General features: G+C 40.7%; 1 protein-coding gene across 1 annotated transcript in view; it reads right to left on the reverse strand.

The window, feature by feature from the left end:
• Nucleotides 1-15,458: 15,458 nt before the first annotated feature.
• The window catches only part of YEATS4 (YEATS domain containing 4), a 65,990-nt gene continuing 54,890 nt past the window's right edge, over nucleotides 15,459-26,558 (reverse strand). The window contains exons 7-8 of the mRNA XM_019455064.2: nucleotides 22,157-22,205; nucleotides 15,459-16,390 (exon numbers count right to left, since the gene is read on the reverse strand). Coding sequence (XP_019310609.1) covers nucleotides 16,300-16,390; nucleotides 22,157-22,205 — 140 coding nt within the window. The 3' untranslated portion in view covers nucleotides 15,459-16,299. The remainder of the gene's footprint in view (nucleotides 16,391-22,156; nucleotides 22,206-26,558) is intronic.

The raw sequence follows: 26,558 nt of genomic DNA on the forward strand, positions 1-26,558 counted from the left end.
TAATAGTGGGTAGCTGTCCAACCACGTTGCCGAATGGAAGAAAGAAAAGTCAACAGGGGCGCCTGGGTGGCTTAGTGGGTTAAGTGTCTGACTTTGGCTCAGGTCATGATCTCGAGGTTGGTGAGCTCAAGCCCCACCTTGGGCTCCTCACTCTCTCTCTCCCTGCCTCTCTCTCTCTCTCTCTCTCTCTGCCCCTCATGGGATTCTCTCTCCCTCTCTCTCCCCCCCTTGTTCACTTGCACTCTCTCTCTCTCAAAAATAAATAAATAAATACATCCATACATACAATATAATACAATTCAATACACTCAGTTTGGAAGATGATTTGAGGTTCCCTCCAGATTTCCAGATTATGAGAACACATATGAAATATAAGCACTTAAAAAAAATTTTTTTAATGTTTTATTTATTTTTGAGACAAAAAGAGAGAGTGTGTGTATGAGCAGGAGAGGGGCAGAGAGAGAGAAAGACTCAGAATCCAAAGCAGGCTTCAGGCTCTGAGCTGTCAGCACAGAGCCGCACGGGGGGCTTGAACCCACGAACTGTAAGATCATGACCTGAGCCGAAGTCAGACTGAGTCAACCGACTGAGCCACCCAGGCGCCCCTGAAATATAAGCATTTCAATGTTAAAATTTGATAGCAAAATAAAAGTTGAGAGGAAGATGTGGTAGAATATATATATATATCATATATATATATATGATATATATATATATGATATATATATCATACATATATAATGGGATATTACACAGCCATAAAAACGCATAAAAGAATGAGATTGTGCCAATTATAACAACATGGATGGAACTAGAAGGTATTAAGCTAAGTGAAATAAGTCAGACTGAGAAAGACAAATACCATACGATTTCACTTGTATGTGGCATCTAAACAGAATAAATGTATAAACAAACCAAAAAAAGCAGAACCAGACCTGTAAATATAGAGAACCAATTGATGGTTGGCACGTTGGCAAAGGGGAAGGGTATGGGGAGACGGGCAAAATGGGTGAAGGGGAAAGGGAGATACAGGCTCCCAGTTATGGAATGAAGAAGTCATGGGAATAAAAGGCAAAACAGAAGAAATGTAGTCAATGATATTATAATAGCACTGTATGGTGACACAAGGTAGCTGCATTTTTTGTGAGTATAGCAGTATAACGTATAGATTTATCAAATCACTATTTTGTATGCCTGAAACCAATATAACATTGTGAGTCAGCTACACTCAAATTTTAAAAATTTAAAAAGTAAGAGGTGAGGCGTTTTGTTTTTCCAATGTGTTTGTTTATTTTAATAATTGTACATGAAATAAATGACTACATTTTGTGTATAAATGATGAGAGGAAAAAAGAGTAAAATGGAAAAAGCACAATGCTCTGCGTTCCCCAGCCCACTCCTCTCCACAGGTGGAACCACTGTTAATGATTTGGTATTCTTTCCAGACCTTTCTCTGTGCCTTTACATTCATGCAAACAAAACAGATTGCCCGATAGGCAGATGAAGCACATAACAAACCAGGACCAAAAAAAAAAAAAAAAAAAAAAGGTGAAAAGACTTTGACATTCTTACAAATGCATCGATTTTAAAAATCAGAATTTGTTGGGACTTCCTTACGCTTAATTAATTTTTAGCATGGTTTTAATCTTAAAGTAAATAATAGGGATGTTATTTCATATGTACCAGAAGCTTCTTTAGTGCTCAGGACCTTTCTTAAGATCTTAATCCAAGCTTGCTTTATAAGTATATACACACCTCTATTTTATAGAACATAAATATAATCGTATTGTTTTGCAACTTGTTTTAGTTGTGTGTGTGATTTTAAACACTGTGACATTTACTTACTGGCAACCCAAATAAGAAGGAACTTTTTCCACATCTGTCATTTTACTCCCCCAAGAACTATCCCTGTATAAGGGCTTTATGGAACAATTCGAGTTTCAAAAGCTTTCTTTTTTGGTAAAGCAAATTTTATTTTCCATCACATTTTCAAGCCAATGTAATACAATCCTTTTTTAATCTCCTCAGAGTGTATGATGGAGAGAAATCCTGCCGACCAGGAGCTTTCTAAATGGTGACTGTGGAGAGATGCCAAGGAAATCAAAGGGTGCCAAGGGCAGAATCCTCAAGTTGCTCTCTAAACCAACAGAAATTCGTTTAGAAGCTGGATTTTACTGAGGTAGGAAGCATTTCACCTACAAAGATAGAGCACATGTGGAGACTGTATTTGGGACCAGAGAATAAAGAAGAAAAATAAAGCTACATTGTACTTCAGGAGACCTTAAGAGGAGAACATTCCCTGAAGAGAAGACTAATGACCTTTTGTGAAGGAAGAAAGAATGCTGAAGCAACAGTTTATAACTACATGTATTTAAAATGTTTCCCTTATAGTAAATTAACTGCTGAAATTTTATTATTCCTTCAATAAGCTCAATGCACTTGGAAGTTACAAACTTCTCTGTAAAGAGAGAGATCAAATAGATATAGATATAGATATAGAGACAGAGATAGAGATAGAGATATATAGGTATACTTGATATAACCCTGGATCTAAACAAACATTTAATACACACTTACTGTGAACAAGAAAGACATAGGGGGTCTGGTGATACTAAGAACTCTAGTCACATAATCTGTCCTCTAAGAATCAAAATGCCAGTTGGACACATGTTATAGACTCATACAGGAGGAACCACAACGGTGCAAAACATCCTGTGGTAAATGCTAAATGAATAATAGAACCACGAATCTTTGAAGACCTCTTCCTTCATTTGTGGTCTTAGGACCAAGTAAGAGGTGGAGCTTAAATAGTATCTTAAAGGATTTGTAGAAATTATAGGAAAAAGAGGGAAATGAAAAGGATCCCGAGCTTTCAAGAAGGAGAAGTAGAAAAGCACAGAGCACATTCAGAAGACTGTGAACAGCTCCTTCTACAGTTAAAAACAAAAACTTTGGGTAAGCAGGTTGGGCCTGTAGTCTGAAGGGTGCTGACTACTAAATTAAGATATGTTGGGGCGCCTGGGTGGCTCAGTCGGTTAAGCATCCGACTTCGACTCAGGTCACGATCTCACGGTTTGTGAGTTCCAACCCCGTGTCAGGCTCTGTGCGGGCAGCTTGGAGCCTGGAGCCTGCTTCAGATTCTGTGTCTCCTTCTCTCTCTGCCCCTCCCCAACTTGTGCTCTGTCTATGTCTCTCAAAAAATAAATAAATGTAAAAAACAAAAAGATATGTGGACATTATCTTCTTTAGGCAAAGAACTTAGGTAAAGAAGATTCTCTCAGGTAAGAATCAAAGCTGGTTTCCCCACTGTAAAGCGGTATAATTAAAGTACACTTAAAAAAATAAAATAAAATAAAATAAAATAAAATAAAATAAAATAAAATAAAATAAAATAGAGGTGCCTAGGTGGCTTAGTCAATTGAGCAAACGACTCTTGATTTTGGCTCAGGTCATGACCCCAGGGTCGTGGGATCAAGCATCATGTCAAGCTCCATGCTGAGCACGGAGCCTAGTTGGGATTCTTTCTCTCTCTCCCTCTGCCCTTCCCCTGCTCCTGTTCTCTCTCTCTCTCTCAAAAAAATTTTTTTTGATTAATTAAATCAAATTAAATTAAATTAACAGCACCGGAAACAACAAACGTTGGCTAGGATGCAGAGATAGGGGAACCCTCTTACACTGTTAATGGGAATGCAAACTGGTACAGCCACTCTAGAAAACAGTATGGAGGTTCCTCAAAAAGTTAAAAGTAGAGGGGCGCCTGGGTGGCTCAGTCGGTTAAGCGACCGACTTCAGCTCAGGTCACGATCTCGCGGTCCGGTCCGTGGGTTCGAGCCCCGCCTCAGGCTCTGGGCTGATGGCTGGGAGCCTGGAGCCTGCTTCCGATTCTGTGTCTCCCTCTCTCTCTGCCCCTCCCCCGTTCATGCTCTGTCTCTCTCTGTCCCAAAAATAAATAAACGTTAAAAAAAGTTAAAAGTAAAACTACCCTACGACCCAGCAATTGCACGACTAGATATTTACCCAAAGTATACAAAAATACCGATTTGAAGGGGTACATCTACCTCAATGTTTACAGCAGCATTATCAACAGCAGCCAAACTATGGAAAGAGCCCAAATGTCCACTGACTGAGGAGTGAATAAATAAAATGTCACACACGCGCGCGTGCCCGCGCGCGAGTATTACTCAGCCATCAAAAAGAATGAAATCTTGCCATTTGCAACAAAGTGGATAGAGCTAGAATGTGTTATGCTAAGTGAAATAAGTCAATCAAAGAAAGAAAAATACCATATGATTTCACTCATAAGTGAAATTTAAGAAACAAAACAGATGAATATTTGAGAAGAGAAAAAAAAGAGAGAGAGAGAGAAAAGAGAGGGAAACCCACCACAACAGACTCTTAATGATAGAGAATAAACTGCAGGTTGATGGAGGGAAGTAGGTAGGGATGGGCCACATGGGTGATGGGAATTAAGGAGGGCACTTGATGTGGTGAACACTCGGTGTTATCTGTAAGTGATGAATCACTGAATTGTGCTCCTAAAACCAATACTGCTCTGTATGTTAACTAAAACTTAAATTAAAAAAAAATTTTTTTAAGTGAGAGATATTTGCAAAGCAGAGAAAAGCATAAAAAATAAAATAAAAGTCACCTGGAAACCTACCATCCAGAAATATGTTACACTTTTATGTTACATTATAGCTTTTTTTTCTGGTCACATATTTGTGTGTATACGTATGCACGTTTGTGTGTAAATTGGGGTTATTCTTTATTAACTCAACATGATTTCGTAAGTATTTTCTTATTAAAAATCATAGCTGCACTGTATGTCGTCATATAAGTGGAATATATTCTACCTACCCATTTTTCCATGTTTCATCTGGGCACAAAAATCTAAAACTCATCCAAGGCTGATTGGAGTAAGGATAAACTGAGAGCGGGAAGAACAGCTACCTCTGCCCAGTAGAGGGCAACTTATATAAATTAAGGCATAGTCACACTCTAAAAGAGTTTCTTATATTACGGTATAACTATTACTTCAAAGAATGATGCCACTCCTTGTATCCTATCCTAGAGTGGTCTCTCGGATATATTTTCTCGTCTCCCCAAGCCCCTTAATTTGGAGTGTCCCAGAACTCAGTTCTCTCTTCTCCCCCATCTACATTTATTTCCTCCCTTGGCGATCTCATCCTGACCCGAAGGATTTAAATGTTGTCTATGTGCTAACCACCTGTGGAAAGGAAGGGTATTCTATGTTCAGGGGTGGATACAAGTTTTCTGAAAAAGAATTCGAAATTGTAAATAAAATATGCCTGCTCCACTCCAGTGTTATCCAATAGGAGACATTACAAATATAAAATGTGGTGCCCTGCTCTGGGAGGGGTCCCAGAGATGAGGGACCGTGAAGCTGGGCGTATGCTGTAGCCTGAGCAAGGGCCTGGAGTCAGGAGCAGAATGATATGAGGAAGGAATCGGTAAGGGGAGAATACTATCTCAAAGTCAGGGGATGGGGTAGGTGGGAAAAAAATCACCCATCAATTTGGGCAATTTGTTCTTTGACCTCCATTCAGATGTCTACAGAACAATAATCTGAAATATTCATTTGATTTGGCTTCCTAAAAAATGGTACGTTACTCATTGTAAAAGGGGGAAGGGAAAGAGAGAGTTTCTGTGGGCTAATTAACAAAATAAAGTCTCCTGAGATAGCAAGCAAACGTCTGTGATTCTTTATTTCCAATATCATCTCTACATCAAATTTTCTCTCGCTGTTTCTCCTGCAAGCTCTGCTTTTCGGCACAGAACACGCTCTGCTAAAATTTGCAAAGAATTCTTTCTTTCCACATTGAAAAGGCCTGGCTACTTTGATATGACTGTAGTTTGCCCCCCGTTATACACGAGTACAAACATGTAAAAATATTTCTGCCTCTCTCCAATCTATAGAAAACCATTTTGGGGTCTTGAAAACAGTCTCTTTACAGATGGGAGAGAATGTGAGAGAAATGCCCTCAGTGTGCTGGCTAAAAACTGCAGTGTCTGCCCAGCACTGTGCTGCCTCTCATAACAGGGGATGCTCTGCTGAATGAGCCCTTGTATGTCCAAATTCAAAAAGGTCTTGTTTGCTCCAGTTGAACAAAGCTCTCACAGACAGTGGGATCTGCAGGGTAGCCACCAAGTGTGTTAAACCAATGTTCCCTCCACCACACTGCCGAATAGTTTATCGTAATGGCAGTTCTCACCTTCATGTATAGAGCCCGGTGTTCGCGTTGCCGTCCTGCACAGAGCTCCCACTGACTTCAAAGGAAATGACATAGAACAGAACCCCATGGTGTAAGGAGAAACAGGCAGCATCTGATCAGAATCAGGCCATATTTTTTTTTTTCATTCTCTCTGTATAAATGGCTAAATTTATATACAGAATATTTAAAGGCCACCTTTCACTTCAGCAGTTTATGAATTGTCAGACGTACATACACTTATTAGGGAGCTCAACACTGAACTGCTTATGTGGGAGGGATAGGGAGGGGGTGTTATAGAGAAATCCATCCCAATCCCACATTCTTCTTGGTCTACAAGACAGTCCCACCCCCTCAGAGACCAAAGTGATTGGGTCTAGCTTAGTGGCTTGTTTAACTTAAAGCTGGCCTTAAGGCAAACCTTAATGAAAAAGAAGGTTTAAAAGGCAGAAGAGAAAAAGAAGAGAGGGAGACGGAGGAAGAAGGAGAAAAAGAGGTGAAACAAAAAAGGATGTTTATTGAATCCCTGGATAGGGGAGTCTTTTTCTAAACTTAAAACTAAGGGGAGGACAGGGCACCTGGGTGGCTCAATCGGTTAAGCATCTGACTTCGGCTCAGGTCATGATCTCATGAGTTCAAGCCCTGCATTGGGCTCTGTTCAGACAGTTCAGAGCCTGGAGCTTGCTTCGGATTCTGTGTCTCCCTCTCTCTCTGCCCCTCCCCCACTCGCACTCTGTCTGTCTCTCTCTTCCTCAAAAATAAACAAAAAAATTTTTTTTAAACTAAGGGGAGGAGGAGTCACTAAAGACTAATAAATTTAACTATAAAAATAGAAAATTTCCGCATGTCAAATATCAAAATAAGATAGATTTAAATGGCAAATAAAAAACTAGGTAAAATATTGGTGACAACTTAAATAGGTAAAGGATTAATATTCTCCTGAATTTATAAAGAACTCAGGAAAGCTGCTTCAAAAAAAGAAAAGCACTCCCACAGCTAATATCACATTTAATGGGAAAAACCTGAAAGCTTTTCCTCTAAGATCAGGAACAAGAGAAAGACGTCCACTCTTACCACTTTTATTCAACACAGTACTGGAAGTCCTAGCCAGAGCAATCAGACAAGAAAAATAAATAAAAGGCTTCCAAATTGGTAGAGAAGAAGTAAAACTGTCACAATTTGCAGATGACATGATACTATATAGAAAACCCCAAACATTCCACCAAAAAACTAGTAGAACTAATAAATGAATTAAGTAAAGTTGCAGGATACAACTAATATACAGAAATCTGTTGTGTGTCTATACACTAATAATGAAGTAACAGAAAAAGAAATTAAGAAAACAATTCATTTACAATTGCATCAAAAAGAATAAAATATCTGGGACAAATTTAACCAAAGCAACAACAACAACAACAACAACAACAACACTAAAATTCACACAGAATAAACAAAAGGTTCATACAATTCACAGAAACATAAATTAAAATGACTAATAAACATTTGAAAAATGTTCAGGGTTACTAATAATCAATAAAAGCAATGAAATAAAAAATATTTTCCCTTCAAATTGGTAAATATGAAAAATGAAACTATATATTGTAGTCTTCTCAGATTTAAACAATAATCAGAAAACGTGGCTCTTCAAAAATGCCTTTTCAAAACAGCAACAACAAATAAAATACCAAAGACTATACATATTAAGATGTGCAGAACCTAAATTAAAAAACTAAACTCCCTTCCTGGGCAGAAGAGCCTCATGAGAGACAGGGCCTGCCCAAGGAGGGTATCCTAGCCTAAAAAATGTCAGGAAATTAGCTACCCACCAGGAGATCAAGCAAATCAGTAGAATACTGAGGATAATAATAGGCAAGTTTCTCACTGTGAGAGAAGAGTAGTATAAATAGAGATGGGGGAAGGCTAGAATGAGCCCAGTGGTACTGGACTGGGAGTGGACCATGTCAATGCAAACACATGGTTTTCAATATAGGTAGATAGATACAGAAATAAATAGCGATGTAAATTTGTGTGTTTATATATGTATACAAGAGTATGTATGTAAATACATATTTCTGTGCATAGGTATATGCATACATGTATTTCCTAGCTCAGTACAATGAGAAGGGCGGGGAGAAGGGGCACTCTGGTAACTGATTAACTGATCTAGTGCCTAGATCCTGGTTTCTAAATTGTACCATCTCTTCTCCACATAGGCTTTGTTCTTTGGAGAGCACATCCATTTCCTAAGGCTTCATTGTGAAGCCTATATTTATATGTCAAGATGAGACCTTTCACCTAATCTCCAGATATTCAATATTTTCAACATATTCCAATTGCTAACGTGACTTCTCTACTTTGTTGTCTCATAAACATTTCAAACAACGTAGTCAAAATAGAATGTTTAATTTCCCTGTGTCCTCCCTAAGGGATTCCTCCCCGTTGTCCCAATCTCTGTAAATAATAACACTATTCACTCAGTCACTGAAGTTGGAGGCCTGGGAGTCATCCTAATCTCCTCCCTTTCCCTCACCCTTCATAGTCTACCCATCAGCAAGTTCAAATTTTCTACTTCCAAATTATACCTTGAATTAATTCCTTTGTCCTCATCTCTACTTATGACTATGCTAGTTTAAGCTACCATTCTCCCCTCCTAGATTTCTGCAATAGCTTTCTAACTAGTCCCTCTACATCCATGGGAACCTTCTTACATTCCACTATCAACATAGCCAGAATGAACTCTTCAAATATCATTGAAGCATACCTTTCTTCTCCTCAAAACCCTTAAAAGACTTCTATGATTTTCCAGCCCATTAGAACAAATCCGAGTGCCTCGCTATGGCCAAAAAGACCCTGCATGATCTGGCTACCTTCATACCATTTACCTTATCCCATCAATTAAAACTCTGCAGTCAAAGTTCCTAGAACACACCAAGCTCTTTTCTGTTTTGGGAGTTTTGCATTCGCTCTTCCTTCTGCTTGCCATGTTCTTCTTACAGCTTTTCACATGATTGGTTCTTTCTCAATCTTTTTTTTTAATGTTTATTTATCTATTTTAAGAGAGAGCATGAGGGGGAGAGGGGCAGAGAAAGAGGGAGAGAAAATCCAAAGCAGGTTCCAAGCTGTCAGTGGAGAGCCCAACACAGGGCTTGATCCCATAATTGTGAGACCATGACCTGAGCTAAGATTAAGAGTCGGACGCCTAACCAACTGAGCTACCCAGGCATCTTGGCTCCTTACGATTCTTTAGTTCTTAGCTTAAATATGAGTTACTCAATGCAGAATTTCTTGGCCATCCTATCTAAGTAGGACCCTCTATTATCCCTATTTCTATTTCTATTCTTCCTAACACAGGCTGCAATTGTTTTATTTATTTATTTATTTAGTTAGTTAGTTAGTTAGTTAGTTTTATTGCCTATCATTAGAGTATAAGCTGTGTGAAGGGAGTGATCTTGTCATTCCTGTTTTCTCTTTTATTCCCATATCCCAGCATGGTGTCTGCTATATATCACGTAATTGAAAATATTCTATCAAACTGAAAAAGAACTGTAAAAACTTACTACATGTTAGATGAAAAAGAATTCAGAATTAGAACACAAAATTCCCTCAACTGGCTTATAGCCTAGAAGGGAAGTAAATAAGCATTTGCAATTCTACATGATTAGTACTATCATAGGGAAAGTTTCATATAGCAGAGGTCCCTAATCTGAGCTCAAGGCCGATCACAAAAGGCTTGCTGGGGTTGTGACATTGTAGTGAAACCTGCTGGATAGATGAGTTAGTCATCAAAGATGTAGTGAGGTTGGACAGAGGCAAAGAATAGCATGTGCCTGGAAATAAGCCAGACCTTGGCATATTCAGGAAGCTAAATGCCTTAGGGCTGGAGAGCAGAGATGAGAGTGAAGAGAATGAATGGCAAGAGACGAAGCTACAGAAATAAACCTCATTAAACAGTTTTTACTTCATCTTGAGGGAGTGGGATGGTTACTGGAAGTTTCTATGCAGGGAGTGACGTGACCGATTTTGTGTAAAACAAAGGCCATTTTGACCACAGAATACATAATGGAATTCAAGACCAGAAAGAGCTAGGGGGCTATGGCAGCAACCTAGGTGAAAGTTGCAGGATGATAGTGACCGAAACTAGGGCAGTAGTAATGGGAAAATAAAAAATAAGACCAAAAAAAAAGACAGACTTGGAGGCTATTTAAAAGATGGCAGTGGAAGAAATTGGCAATTCAATAAGTAATTTGATAAATGATGTGGGGACAAATGGTTAGATAGTTGGAGGAAGACTTAGAGCTCTACTTCAAAACTGCATCAAAATACACTCCAGATCGATGAAATATTTACAGGATTTTTAAAAACGAAATTATGAAACTGTCAGATTTCTGGTCAAAATGACACTTTGATACACCCCATCTCTTCCAAACTCACCCACCAGTTCCATGATCAACCATTATGTACCTTCCCTTATATACATCTTAAACTACCTTGTCCCTTTTTTTAAGTTTATTTATTTATTTTTATAGAAAGAGAAACAGAGAGAGAAGCAGAGGGAGAGGAAGAGAGAGAATCCCAAGCAGGCTCTGGGCTGTCAGCATGGAGCCTGATGCGGGGCTCGATCCCACAAACTGTGAGATCATGACCTGAGCCAAAACCAAGAATCAAACGCTTAACCAACTGAGCCACCCTTGTCCTTTCTTTAACATGATAAATTCTAGTTAAATCTAACTTTCTGCCTGTTTGTCATCTGGATAAATCCAATTCTCCACTTAACTCACATCTCTGCTGCTGACTGAGGGTGGAGAAAAAACACACACACACACACACACACAACTATCACCAACTGTCACCAATCTCAAGTAGGCCCTTGATGTTACTTACCAACAATCATTATTGTTCCCGAGTGCATTCAGTCTCCCATTCTTCTAGACACTCATACTTTCTTCTAATTTTCAAACTCTGACAACTTCTTTCTATCATCACTCTCAACTGATGATTTGCATCTCATTTAGCTGAAAAACAGAAGAAGCAATCAGAAAAGAATTACCATATGTTCCTCCCATAACATCTACTCACCCATCTGCACTTGTGTCCATATGCTCTGCCTTGTCAGGTGTTGATATGAACAGACTGTCTGTGGTCCAAATGAAAACCAGTCCTCTATTGTCCACTAGACCTCACCTCCTCCAGCCTATTTAGGGACCTCAGTACAGCAATTGTCTACTTTCTCTCTGGTATTAGTTTATTCCTCTCTACTGGATCTTTCTTACCATTATTAAACTATGGCTTTATTTACCCCATTTTAATTTTTTTTAATATTTATTTATTTTTTTGAAGGAAAGAGAGACAGAGTGTGAGTGGGGGAGGGGCAGAGAGAGAGGGAGAGACAGAATCTGAAGCAGGCTCCAGGCTCTGAGCTGTCAGCACAAAGCCCGACGTGGGGCTGGAGCTCATGAGCCGTGAGATCATGACCTGAGCGGAAGTTGGAGGCTAAAATGACTGAACCACCCAGGCACCCTTATTTATCCCATCTTAAAAAAAAAAAAAAAAAAAAAAAATTACTACTAACCTCATTTTCCCTTCCAGTTATCCTTCATTTCCTTTCTTCTCCTTTCAGCAAAAGTCCTTGAAAGAGTAGCCTGCCTGTACTGGCTATTTCTAACTTCTCTCCTCCCACTCTCTCTTGAATCCACATTGATCAAGTTTTTGTCCCTCACCATGTCACCAGTTCTCTTGTCGAGATTACCAAAGATTTCCACGTGGCTAAATCGAATGGTCAATATCAGCCCTCACCTTGCTTGACCTATTAGCAATGTATGACCCAGCTGCTCCCTCCCTCTTTCTTCAGACCCTTTCTTTACTTGACTTCCAACCTGGTTTTCTCCCCGCCTTAGTATTTGCTTCTGCTCAGTCTCTTGTGTTGTTTTTTCCTTATCTCCCTGACCTCTGAACATTGAAATATCTCAGTCTTTGGATTTCTTCTCTTCAATGTCTACACTCACTTTGTGGAAGATTGAATTATGGTTTACAACAATTTGCTCCCTCCCTTCTATGAAGATTGTACATTCACACTTTTGGATTTTCCTTGAAATTCCTCTTCCATACACAGTATACATCTTTGTCTCATCGTAGGACGGGGCTATGAGTGGAATGGAATGGAAGCATATGGTCTATGCCACATACAAAGAGAAGCTTTAAATTTAATTGCATTGTTTAGTTTGGCCCCTCTTGCTTCTGCCCTTTGCCACAAGTATGGCATGTGCCAGATAGTGGCTGTTTCTTCAGCTTAGGGCTCAAATTAGATTACTCTTGAATCAGACATAGCTGGCTTGCAGCCTAGAGTGGAGCTGTAATCAATCTGTCACCCATATTTAACAAGAGCAAGAAGTAGGTGTTACTGTAATCCACTGAGATTTAGGGGTTGTTTGTTACAACAACGATGTTGGCGAATAAAACTCCCTTTAAATTCTCCTGAATGCCTGGCTCATATGTTCAGTGGCCAACTGGGCATCTCCATTTGAATGTCTGTCTTATAGGGCAAGTCAAACTCAACAGGTCCAAAAATGAGCTTCTGATTTTTTCTACCAAATCTGGTCTTCTTGAACTTTTTTCATTATTAACTATTAAAAACTCAAAACTTCTAGGATAAAAAAACCCCCTAAAGTCATCCTTGATTTTTCACTTTTGCCCAATTTATCTACAAATCTTGTTAATGCTACGTTCAGAATAAATCCAGATTTAGGGCACCCGGATGGCTCAGTGATTCAGCTCAGGTCATGATCTCACGGTTTGTGAGTTCCAGTCTCACACTGGGCTCTGTGCTGACAGTGCAGAGCCTGCTTGGGATTCTTTCCCTCTCTCTCTGCCCCTCCCCTGTTCCCTTTCTATATGTCTCTCTCAAAATAAATAAATAAACATTAGAAAAAAAATCTGGATTCTGAAACCTTCTCACCACCTTTACCGTTATCACCTTAGCCTGCGCTATTATAATTTTTGCTTGTTTAATGCTATCGCCATACCAATCCCACCAGTGGGTTGCCACCCTTGCTTTCTCCATCCACAGTCTCAGGTCCTAAGTATCTCTAGAGAAAGTTCTTCTAGAGTGGAAAGACAAAAATTAATCAGTAACTACCTGACAAATACTACCCAACCTCAGCTGGGTCACAATTACTCATAAGACGTCTTTTAATTTTTCTTATTCCTTTTTACCGCCTCAGTATCACCTCGGTGCAAGCCACCATGATTTTTCACCTAGATTACTTTGGAAGCCACTCAGTTTATTCCTGCTCTTGTCCTCCATAGTGGGCCTCTTAAAACAGGGCACCTGGCTGGCTCAGTTGGTAGAGCATGCAACTCTTGATCTCAGGGTTGTGGGTTCGAGTCCCACCTTGGGTGTACAGATTACTTAAAAGAAATAAAATCTATAGATAAATAAGTAATAAAATAAATAAAACTGTAATTATGTCAAATTGTGCCACTTCTTTGCTCAAATCTTTCCTTTCTTCAAATGGATTACCATCTTACCGAGATTAAAAGTCAAGTGCTTGTAATGGTCTACAATACCTTTTTTAAAAATTAATTACTTAATTTTTGAAGGGGAGAGAGAGAGAGCACAAGTGAGTGACGAGAAGAGAAAAAAGAGAGAGAGAAACGGGGCTCACCCGAAGTGGGGCTTGTGCTCACTCAAAGCAGGGCTCCTGCTCACCAGATGTGGGATTCGGACTCACGAACCACGAGATCGTGACCTGAGCTGAAGTCAGATGATTAACCGACCGAGCCACCCAGGTGCCCGGTCTACAACATCTTTTACATTCTGCACACACACCTTCCTTACCTTACTGCTCAAATATCCTCTTTTAGGACTCATTTTTCTCATTCATCTTTGGCCACACTGGCCTCCTTGCTTTTCCCTGCATAAACCGTTTATGCTCAAACTGCAGGGCCCTTGCATTTGTTGTTCCCTTTATCTAAGATGCTCTTCCACCAAATATCTCTATGGTCTGTTTCCTCACCTTTTTCAGGTTTTACTCAAATGTCAGTCTCTCAGTGAAGTCTTCCTTGACCATCCTATTTTAAGTTGTAGCCTTCCCCAGAATCCCCTAGACCCCTTCGCTGCTTTATTTCTGCCTGTAACATTTATCACGGGGTATGTAAAAATCTAATAAATATACCATAAACTTTGCTTATTTATTATTTTTTTAATTAAAAAAAATTTAACGTTTATTTTTGAGAGACAGTGACAGAGCATGAACAGGGGAGGGGCACAGAGAGAGGGAGACACAGAATCTGATCTGTCAGCACAGAGCCAGGTATGGGGCTCAAACTCACAAACCACAAGATCATGACCTGAGCTGAAGTCGGACGCTTATCCGACTGAGCCACCCAGGCGCCCCAAACTTTGCTTATATATTGTGTTTATTATTTGTCTCCCTATTCTAGAATGGATGCCTGATGAACTAAGAGTTTTTTTGGTCTGCCTTGTTGAGAGCTATATCCTCTGAGCACACTAAGTGCTCAGTAAATATTTGTTGAGAGAATCAGTGTAACTAACAAAGTGTAATACCCAGATTATATAAAGGGCTCTTACATGTCAAAGAAAACACAAAACAACCAACTGAAACATTAACCAAGGGTACGAATAATGACCTCACAGAAGAAACACATTAATCCACAAACATAAGAAAAGGGACTCAATCTCAAGTGATCAGTGAATTAAGCAGGATGAGATATCTTTTCATAGCCATCAGGTTGTCAAAAACTTTAAAAGCCTCACAATGCTAAGCACTGGCAAGGATGGGAGCATCAGTCACTCTCACACACCTGCTGGTACAACTTTGGAGATTTGAAGTATCCAGTAAAGACTGGAAATATATATACCCTTTACCCAGCAATTCCAGTCCTAGATATAAACTCAAGAAGTGCTAACAAGTCTTTTTATGAGCGACATGTAAGAGACTGTGTATGTCAGCAATATTAATAATGGCCCTAAACTAGAAACTCAAAAGTCCATTAAGAGAAGAATAAAAACATAAATTTGACACATGAAAACGATGGAGCATTTTATGGCAATAAAAACGAGTGAACTATAGCCAAATATGAACATGAAGACTAGATTCCTGACCTACAGAAACTGTGAGATAATAATCGTTTCTGAGATAATGTTTATCGTGACCAGCCATGAAGTTTGAGAGTAATGTGATATACAGAAATAAATAAGTAATACAAAAATGGTGGTATTGGAAGGGTTTATTAGAATTACATAGGAGAGTTTGTAAAATTATTGATACCTGCACTCTGGTCTGCTGGTATGTCTCACAAATCGTCCACGGGACATGGGAGAATATCCTATCACTCAGATGTGTCTATGGAACAGTTTGAAAATCATCTAGGAGATCTGAAAAGGTTGCTATTTCTTTGTCTTCCCAAAACGCTAATAAAAATGAGAATTAAAAAACTGCAACCATTAGGGGGTCTGGGTGGCTCAGTTGGTTGAGCGTCCGACTCTTGATCTCGGCTCAGGTCATGATCTTATTGGGTTCAAGCCCCTCATCGAGCTCTGTGCTGACAGCGCGGAGCCTCACTGAATTTCTCTCTCTCTCTGTCCCTTCCCGACTCCCATGTGCACGCACTCTCTCTCTCTCTCAAAAATAAATAAACATTTAAAAAAATTATAACCATTAAGTACAACAGAATGTAAAATGAGGCAATAGTAGATGAGAGATAGCAACAACATCTTCAGATGAAAAGCATGCGGAGAAGTAGTAACTGTTGGGTTTTACCTTCTCCATCCTGCAACGTGCCTGCAGAGTGGGGAGCCCAGGAGAAACATTCTGATTCCTGTCACAGAACCTTAGAGGTCTCAGGTGTGTTTCCCTTTACTGCCCTTGCCATAGTGTGGTAGAATCCATGGATTGTCTTGATCAACAACTATTCTAATGCTTCTTGTGTGCAGAGGCTGGCCGGAAAGTTAAAAAAAAAAAAAAATGCAAACTGCTTTACATCTAGTTTTCAAGATATGAATTAAGGTCCAAAAATGAAATGCACTTGCATTAGATCTGGAAAGTAGAAATTAGGTGGAGGCCATCTTCTTGTTCCTTTGACTGTTGCTTCTGGCCAGCATGGATACGGAGTCAATGAGTTTTTCTGCCAAATTCTTGGTCCTAGATTTGAGAATATGGAGAGACAACTTCAATGGTGGCTTCATAAGCCTTGGAACACAGATACCAAATTTAGTCTGTTTCATAACTCAGCCCCCTGAAGGCCTAGCCTAGCCTTCTCCCCAAGCTCTTCCAATGAATTTGGAAGCTCCTCATTAGTTGAATTAAATCTCTCTCTGATGAAAAAAAATTTAGATTGGCTTCTGTTTCCTTTAATGAACCATGACTGACATATTCATTCTGATAGAATAAAGGATGTTTACAATCTGGAGAGGTGCCAAAAATGGTACTAAAATATCTCTCCATGGATTATTTGCTGATTGCAAGTGAAAAAAAAAAGTAATTTAACAGCGGGGAGATCTGGCTGTTGCCTCCTTAACCCAGTGATAAATGTTAGTGTCACTAAAAGTGGGACAATCAAAAGTATGTGCCTAAAATGTGATGCAATATAAAATACATAGCACTAGTTATGAATATTCCCAACAAAAATGTTTAACTTGAATTGAAATCAGCCTTTATATCTCATCTCCAGTTCACAGGAAATATAGGGGTAGATGAACATGTTAAATGACGCTAAAAAAGAAACAATCAGGCAAGTCCAAAAAGTGAGACAAAGCTTAGGACAATGGACTCAATTCCGCAATTCAATGACATAAAAAAGAGGGTGGGGACAACATGGGGCTCGAACTTAAAACCCCAAGATCAAGAGTTTCATGCTCTACCGACTGAGCCAGCCAGGTGCCCCCTCTACTTTTCATTATATTAGAAAATTATTGGAAAACTAAAAATAAATTTAGTGGTAGAAGAAAAGACAGTGATGAAGCAGTAGCTTGAGGCAGTAACTGAGTCAAGGTTGCTTTTATGATGGACATGTTTGTAAGCTGAAGGTGAAGGAGAAAATACAGACAGAGAGGGAGGAACTGATGGAGCAAAGTCAAGAAGTGGGACAGAATGGATTATAAGGGCATGTGAAGAGTTTAGGCCCAGAAAGGATGATCACACCCATTTCTCTCAGGACGAAAAATAATGAGTGAGAGATGAGAGTGTTCTAGAGTGGAGACAGCCAAACAAAAAATAGCCTTCCACTGGAGGCAGGCTAAGGATAGACCAAGGATAATGATGGTGGGTTTGGGGACTTCAGGAGAACAAGAAAGTTCTGGAAATGATGCTGGGTAAATTCTGTAGGGATGCATTTCTGAAGAGAGGTGTTACTCAGATGAAGTTAGAGAGCATCCATTTATAGTGAAACAAATCAGCATGATTTTATGATTTCCTTCAGGCATGCTCATCAACCTGGGAATGGAAGAAAAAGCAGAGAAGACTAGATTTTCCCTAAAGTGGAGGAAGTGAAAGTGTGACAGTCCCCAAAATCAAATAGGTGAATGTGGGTGTCTCTAGGTTTTTAGTAAGGCCATATATGACTAGCTGCTTACAGGAAACTCCCTGTATGGAACTTTGAGAAGCACTAGAAGAGTATTAACACACTAGGACAAGAAAGGTTGAAAGGGATAGGAAGTCATGTTTGCTGTGAAGGATGGTGCAATCGGAGTGAAGACGTGGGACAAGTAGAGGGAACGAAAAGTTGTAGTCAAGACAGGAAGCACAGAGGGTGAAAGTTTGGAGAATATAAAGTTCCAAGTGGTGTTGAGGTCCCAGATAAGGCCACAGAGATGTGTAACTGCAGTAGAAACTAGTCGGCGAAGTTATTAGATGAAAATGAACATGGATGGGTGGGTGCTTGGGGGGCTCAGTCAGTTGAGCATCTGACTCTTGGTTTTGGCTCAGGTCATGATCTCGCAAGTCATGGGATCGAGCTCTGAGTCAGGCTTGGAGCCTGCTTGGGACTCTCTCTCGCTGTCTCTCTGCTTCTCCTCCACTTGCACGTGCACGCATATGTGCACACACACGTGCTCTCTCTCTCTCTCTCTTTCTCCCTCAAAATAAATAGGTGAACTTTAAAAAAAAAAAAGAAGGAAAATGAACATGGATGTGGTACACAACTTCTAAGAGCCCTTGAACATCCCCACTTCTGTTACTCACACCCTTGTAGAATCCTCTCCCTTTGACTGGACCTACTGACTTACTTTTAACAAATAAAATAAGGCAAAAATAATGGGCTGCCACTTCTCAGATTAGGTTACAAATGACTCTGGTTTCCATCTTACCTGCCCTCTCTTGCTTTTTCACTCATTTGTTCCATATGAAGCCAGCTGCCATCTTGTAAGCTGTGCAGTGGAGAGACCAACCAGGCAAGGAACTCAGGAAGGCCTTTTTCCAACAGCCCATGAAGACATGAGTCCCAACAACAACCACATGAGTGAGTCTCGAGCGACACCTCCCCAGCCAAGCTTTAGATGACTGAAGCCCAGTTTCACTGCAGCCTATGAGAGACCCTGAGCAGAGGATCCAGATAAGTCTTGCCCAGATTCCTGACGCACAGAAACCATAAGATAATAAGTGAGGTTTTAGGCCAGTAAGTTGGGGTGGTTTTATATGCAGCCATAGATAACTAATACAATGGATGTGGATGTCTTGAGAATGACAGGAGAGAAGATGGAAAGGAAAAGCATGCAGCCAGGGGCAGTCATCATAAAGATTTAAAGTAGCATCTGGCCAGTTAGCTCAGTTGGTTAGAGCATGGTGCTAACAAAGTAGAGCTTCTCCAACATTAATGAGCATACATATCACTTGTGGGTCATGTTAGAATCCAGACTCTGCTTTGGTATTTCTGTAGCCTGATGTGGGTGAAAGGGGGAGTTAGGAGAATCCAAATCAATATGCTTGTGGAAGGGGTCAAACTGTTTACTAAAATAAGCATGTAGGTTGAAGCACACATAAGCCAGGGCCTAAGGTGAGGCCAGGGAATAATGTTAGAAGGATCAGATAAACAGATCAGTCTGGGTGAAAACATAAAGCACTGAGTATTGCCTAAGACTGGCTTTTACGGGTTCCCTGCGGTATAATGTTTGGACAGGTCTCTCATGGTTAGGGAATAGGATTCTCTTCTCTCTCTCTGTCTCTCTCTGTCTCTCTTTCTCCCCCCTCCTTTCTGTCGCTTAATATCTATCTACATCTATTTAGATGTAGACAGGCCATTAGGGTAAATGGAAAAATAATTCATGTATTCATTCATTTAGCAACCCTGAACTGAGCACTTATTATGTGCTAGGCTTTGAGGAAACAAAGTAGATGAGAGAGTCCCTGTCCCAGTGATGAAAACAGAAGGGGAGACAGATACATCAAGGATTACCAGAATATGAGGTAATTGGTGCTATAATAAAGGTATGAAAGTTATGGTAGACCGACAGGGTAAGTGATTCATTTTTCCCAAGAACCCAGAGGTAGAAGAAGCTTCAAAGAATAGGTGAGGGGTGGGCGAGCAGGGCAATTAGAGGAGTACACACTGAGGGGAAATCAGAGAATTCTAAGTAGATCATTTTGTAGATAAGTCTCTCTCAGAACCCTTCCTTGTACCAGTAGCTTATGCTCACACAGCAACAGACTTCTAATCTTTGCTTGGTTTCATTTGTGGGAAGAGAACTTGCAAAGCGGCCAACATAAATATTGCCCCACTTGGCTGCTAGATTTCTCATTGTAAATGATTAAATTGATTTTCGGATACAAACTAGACTGCCATCAGTTTGGGATGCAAGAACCTGTTTTTCTTAGGGCCTGAGCAAGTCAGGATAAGCCAAGATTGAGTGATCCAGATGTACAAGGACAGAAAACCCCGAGAATCTTGGAGGGCACTATCTTTTCTGACCTACCAGTCACTCCTCTTCTGTGCACAGTGAATGATAAACCTAAAGGGGACTCAAGTGATGCTACCATTGTTTACTGAAAGTTACAAAAGGCAAATATCGTAAGATTTAGGGTTGGGGTAAGAGCCTTGAAAGAGAGCCAGCGAGAGATGTGATGAACACATTTGAACGGAGACTAAATTTGGGGTACTGCAGCCATCTGTGTGCATCAACAGCAAGCCTCCAGCGCCATGCTTTTATGCTTTCAGCCCCAGCAAATACCATTAAAGAGAAGAGAGGTCGGTGAACTGTTTCTGGAGCCTCTTTGAAACCGTACATAAGGTCAGTTTGACATCACACGCTAATGTTCTGCTTGATCAAGTCAGACCAGTTTTTCTCTCAGTTAATAAGGGCAGTTCTTTCCCTGCTCTGTGATTTCCCACTGGCCTTGAACTGCTTCAGCAGCAGCGAATGATGTAACCACAAGCCAAGTGTGCATATGCGTGTATGAGCACACTCAGTCACGCCACTGGAGGTGGCCGTGCCCCGCCCCCGTTCTGGCTGGAACTGACTCAAACACTGACATCCCAACATAAAACTGTCACCGTGTCCTTAGTCCACCCTCTTGCGTTGAAGTCTTAAGGTTTTAAGTTCCATGTCTCGTTTACTCTTCACAATATACAATTCTATGTGAGAGTCCTCAGAAGAAAATTCCAAAGGCATTATTTTCCCCATTGCGGTTTTTATGCCACACTTAAATAGGAGCTCTGATTCACATATGGTGTCAAACGTTTTGTTGCTTTTTTGTTACTGCCTAGTCCTTGTCAGTACGCACATGCATGTTTTTACAGAGTTGAAATCAGGGTGTTCATTATCCTGTTTATTCAGTGGATTTCACATTTGCCACCTTTAGACACAGACACTTAGATACACACTCGTGCCTCAGGGTAGACCAGATTCTTATCATTTGAAGTAGGTACAGAGAATTCCAGTGTATTGAGAGGGCAGGATTGGCTTAGCCCTGCCCTTTATTACTGCGTTTTGTTTTGTTACCGGTTTTTAATGTTGTGAATAAAGCTGTTACATACATCCTTGTACAAATTACCCATTTTTTCTTTAGGTTATTAACTTAGAATGTATTCCCCCAAGGAAGGAGCCAATGGGTAAACAGTGAAGAATCACTGAAGGATTATAAGCAGAAGGAGGGCATGTCATATTTTCATCTTTTTTTTTTTTCTTTTTTTTTTTTTTTTTAATTTATTTTTTTTTTTTATTTATTTTTGGGACAGAGAGAGAGACAGAGCATGAACGGGGGAGGGGCAGAGAGAGAGGGAGACACAGAATCGGAAACAGGCCCCAGGCTCCGAGCCATCAGCCCAGAGCCCGATGCGGGGCTCGAACTCACGGACCGCGAGATCGTGACCTGGCTGAAGTCGGACGCTTAACCGACTGCGCCACCCAGGCGCCCCTCATCTTTTTTTTTTTTAATGTTTATTTATTTCTGAGAGAGAGGGAGAGAAGACAAGAGTGGTAGGGGCAGAGAGAGAGGGAAACAGAGCATCCATCGCAGGCTCTGTGCTGACAGCAGAGAGCCCGATGTGGGGCTCGAACTCACCAACCCTGAGATCATGACCTGAGCCAAAGTTGGACACTTAACCCACTGAGTCACCCAGGCGCCCCAGATTTTCATTTTTAAAATATCTGTCCAGTGAGGGTAACACCTACTACAGGGTTACGTGAACACCGAATGAGGTCACGAAGGTGAAAGAAGAGTGAAGAAATTATGCAGACAGATAATTAGGCTCAGAGTTTTCTCAGGAAGTATACCTACCCAAGCCTGACGACCATCAGTGAATTTAATCACACAATCACACACTCAAAGTGTTTTTCTTGGGTTCTTATTATATCTTTGTATGCTGAGGACAATGCAGTGCCACTGCAGAAGCAGTGGACCCCCACAAATAACCACTAAAAACAGATCCGCTCTTGGTCTCATGGGTAAGTCCCTGTTTCAGGAGCCCAAACTGACCTGAGAGGCAGGAAAGTGGCCTCCTCTGAAGCATGACAGCTTCTGTGACCTGATAAAGAAATAGGAGACATTATCTAGTGTAGACATTGGTTTAGGGGACAGCTCCTCACATTTGTCTTCTCTCTTTTCATTTCATCCATTGGCATCCTCTTATATTGAAGTCCTGGGTTTGTTTCTCTTTCTGCTCTGAAGCACTCAGAATGCCCTGGCTTCAACCATCTCTGGGCTCTGTTTTCTATCTTGATGGTCTCTTCCGGCCCTTGTGGCTCTGAGGTCAGGGGTTCTGTGGTTCTGTCTACTCTCTGGATGGCAAGGCCTGGTCTGGCTCCAACCTAAGTGTCTTGTTGCCTCAGTAATTCTCACACCACGAATCCCCGGCTCTCTACGGAAATCTGTCAAAAGGTGGCATCAGAATCACCTGAAAGTGTGCTAAAATGCAGGTTCCTGGCTACAGGCCTGCAGAATCAGAATCTCAGAGGTGAAGCCCAAAGAAGCTGGGTTGTCATCATTGGTGTGATAAAAGGCAAACATGTTTCCAATATATATGGTCACTGCCTTAGAGGAGCACCTCTCCCTGCAAATGCCTTTACTCTTTACCTTCCCAGTCATTACCTCTTATTCGTCAAGGTTGTGCTTTCTAAAACAGGTCAAAATGGTCACATCAGAGTCACATCAAAGACAACAGGTTCAAATGATAGGATTGGCATCGGAGAGATTGATTTTCAGCCCCACTGATTCTCAAGTTGCCTGATCTGCAGTTGCCTAATCTATCCCATGAAGGCTGACGCGAAATGTGACATTAAAAGACCGTCATAGGTTGAACTGCGCCTCTCCTCCCCAACCCCAAGTTCACATGCTGAAGTCCTAACAGCCAGTATCTCAGAATGTGACCTTATTTAGAAATAGGGTGCTTACAGAGGTGATTGGGTAAGATGAGGTAACACTGGAGTCAGGTGAGCCTCTAATCCAATAGGACTGGTGTCTATAAAAAGGGGAAATTTAGACACAAACAGATAAAGCACACAGGGAGAACACCATGTGAACATGAAGGTAAAGACTGAGGTGATGCCTCCATGAGGTAAGAATGCCCAAGGCTGCCAAAAAATTGCCAGAAACCAGAAGCGAAGCATGGGACAGAAGCTCTCTCCCAGCCTTGGGAGGAACCCACACTGCCAACATCTTGATTTCTCTCTTGTAGCTTCCAGAACTGTAAGACAATAAACTTGTGCAGTTAAGCCACTCGGTTTGTGGGACTTTATCATGGGTGCCCTTCGCAAACGAACACAGAGACCTTGGTTCCATTCCTGGCGTGGCCATGGCGACCTCACCACTCTAGCTCCCCTGAGCTGTGCCACGTCATCAGAAAGACAGAAACCACGTTGTGCTCGGCAATGAGATCTGCGTGGCAGCTCCTGTGAAGTACTGACTGTCCATGAGATTAGTATTCACCGAACGGCCAGTGGGGAAATGCTGTGGGAAGACCATAAAAGAATTCCTTGACTACCAAGAATTATCTTTACTACGTAAAGAGAGCACCAGATATGTAGGTGCCTTCAGTTATTCAAAATGTGCAGTTGTTCTCCTCCAAAATGTGCTCCTGTCCAGAGCCCATCCCTCTGCTTGTATACCGGATCTCATCCCTTCTCACCTGGTCAATAACATCACTCGAGCCTTCTCCCCTTTCCTAATTACTCTTTCTTTACCTCCTTACTGAATCCTCTTTTTCTCCCAACTCATTAATGTTGGCATGCTTGAAGGCTCAGTCCCTGGACTCTGCTCTATCCACACTCAGTTCCTTAGTGATCTCATTCAGCCTTTGGCTTTAAATACCACCTGTATGTCAACAACTCCCACATTTCAAACTCCAGCCCAGACTTTTCCCCTGACCTCCAGATCTGTATATCCAACAACTTGCTCCACCTGCAGCCTTCTCCATCGTCATGGTCATAGGTATCTAACTCATCTTTTCTTTTTTTTCTTTCTTACACATCATATCCAACCCATAACAACTCCAACAGGCTCTAGCCTCAAGTGTTACCCCAAATCGGACTTCTCACCACCTCCACTATTACAACCTAGTCTACGCCACCATTGTCTCTCTTCTTGATGAGTGAAATTGTGTCCTAATTTCTCCCTTTTCACTCTTGTTCTTATACAGTCAGCTTACAACACAACAGTCAAAGAGGTCTGGTTATGAGAGAGAACATGTCCTTCTTTTGCTCTAAATCCTCTAATAGACTCCCATCTCATTCAGAATAAAAATCCTGTAATGTAGAAGTAGCAGTCCCGGGGCACCCGGGTGGCTCAGTCGGCTAAGCGTTTGATTTCAGCTCAGGTCGTGATCTCACAGTTCATGGGTTCGAGCCCTGTGTTGGGCTCTGTGCTGATAGCTCAGAGCTGGGAGCCTGCTTCAGATTCTGTGTCTCCCTCTCTCTCTGCCCCTCCCCTGATCGCACTCTGTCTCTGTCTCTCAAAAGTGAATAAACGTTAAAAAATTTAAAAATAAATAAATAAATAAATAAATAAATAAATAAATAAATAAATAAAAGTAGCAGTCCCTACAGTGGCCTACAGGCTTGCACATGATCAGGTTCTTGTTACTCTCCCCATCTTCCATGGTCTGCCCCAACCTCCACTTCTCCAGCCACCGTGGCTTCCTGACATTCTCCAAACATACCAAGCACACTCCTGTGCTGCCATTTCCTTCGTCTGGTGTGATCTTTCCCCACAGGCTCACTTGGCCAATCCTTTCAACTCCTTCAAGTCTTTGCTCAAATGTTACCTTCTCAATAAGGCCTACCCTGACTATTTAAAATCACAACCAGCCCCCAATAGTTTCAGTTCCTCTTATTTTGCTCTTCTTTCTTTTTCCATGACACCAATAGCCTCCTAGCATACATTATATAACTTATTTATTCATTATGTCTATTTCCAACTATCTATCTTTCTGCACCAGAATGCAAGTTCCCAGGAGGGCACGAATCTGTGTTTTGCTCATTGATTTATTTCAATCTCCAAGAACAGTGCCTATCATAGAGTAGGCACTCAATAAATATTTGTTGAATGAATGAGTGAAAGATTAAGAAAATAGGAATTTATATTTCTCTTTAACAAGGGCTCGTCTTATTTTTTGGTGCAAATTCTCACCCTGAATTGAAAGCTAAAGGACTCATCTGTCAAGTTCCCAGTGAGCGGTTTGGCAATTATATCAACTACAGGCAGGTCCTCTTAGGTCGATAGACACCTGAGGCTATTTATTTTATTGGTAAAAGCTTGGTGTGAGAGCATTTTGGTCCAGTTCACGAAAACAGCAGTGTTCTAACCAGCAGCTCCAATAAATCTTACACATTCTTGAGCCCATAAGTCCTGGCCTCTTGCCTCTCTACACATCTATTCATCCAACTAAGAAGAACCTCTTGTTGGAGCACACAGGAGCACTTGATTAGGAAGCGCGATGGGAAGGAACACGATCTTCTTCCTTTTCTACCCCAGGGACAAAACTTTAGAGCAACCAGGTCTTTGCTCAGTATATACAGACTGTGATGAGAAATATTTTGCATCTCTTTCCACACATACTGGATGACTTGCCCAATGTCCAGAGACAGATAAGGTTAATACCTGGAGCCATACACTGATACAGTCTTATTCCAAGGCAAGTTGTGTTTACCTCTGGGATTGTCAGTTACTGCATGACCACCAGAGTCCACAGATATAGTAGACTGAAAGATGATTCATCCGAAAGAGTGTGTTTTCCATAATTTTCCAATTCCAGTCTTCCTATATATACCTCTTGCTTGTCCTTTGCTCCAATCACTACACTAGCAGCTTCTCATAACTGGAACTACGGCTTATTAATTCATGAACTCTGAAGCCAGATTGTATGGGTTGAGTCCCAGGATTAGCACATACCAGCTGTATGAGCTTGGACAAGTTATTTAACCTCTCTGTACCTTGATTTTCTAGACTGTTAAATAAGCATAATAATACTACCTGCCTCATCAGATTGTTGTAAGGTTGAAATGAATTTATATCAATATATATCAATATATATCAATCACTTAGCTATATATATATATCACTTAGCTATATATATGTGTGTTTGTATATATATATATATATATATATATATATATATATATATAGCCCAACATCTGGCACATAGAAAGTTATGAATATATATAATATCTATACATTCATGTGTGTATGTATGTATATGTGTATGTATGTCCTCCTTTATGTGTGTATGTATATTTGTGTGTATGTCCTCCTTTATGTAATTAGAAGCACTTTGCATCTTGGTGAGGGGACAGAAATTATCCAAGATTATCTTTCAGTGCAATCCCTGCATTATAATGATGAATGAGCCAGCTGTTTGCTGAAAAGATTCTAACAATATGTTAGG

The sequence above is a fragment of the Panthera pardus genome, unplaced genomic scaffold (genome assembly GCF_024362965.1).
Source record: "Panthera pardus isolate Hobbes unplaced genomic scaffold, ASM2436296v1 HiC_scaffold_6, whole genome shotgun sequence".
NCBI classification, from domain to species: Eukaryota; Metazoa; Chordata; class Mammalia; order Carnivora; family Felidae; genus Panthera; species Panthera pardus.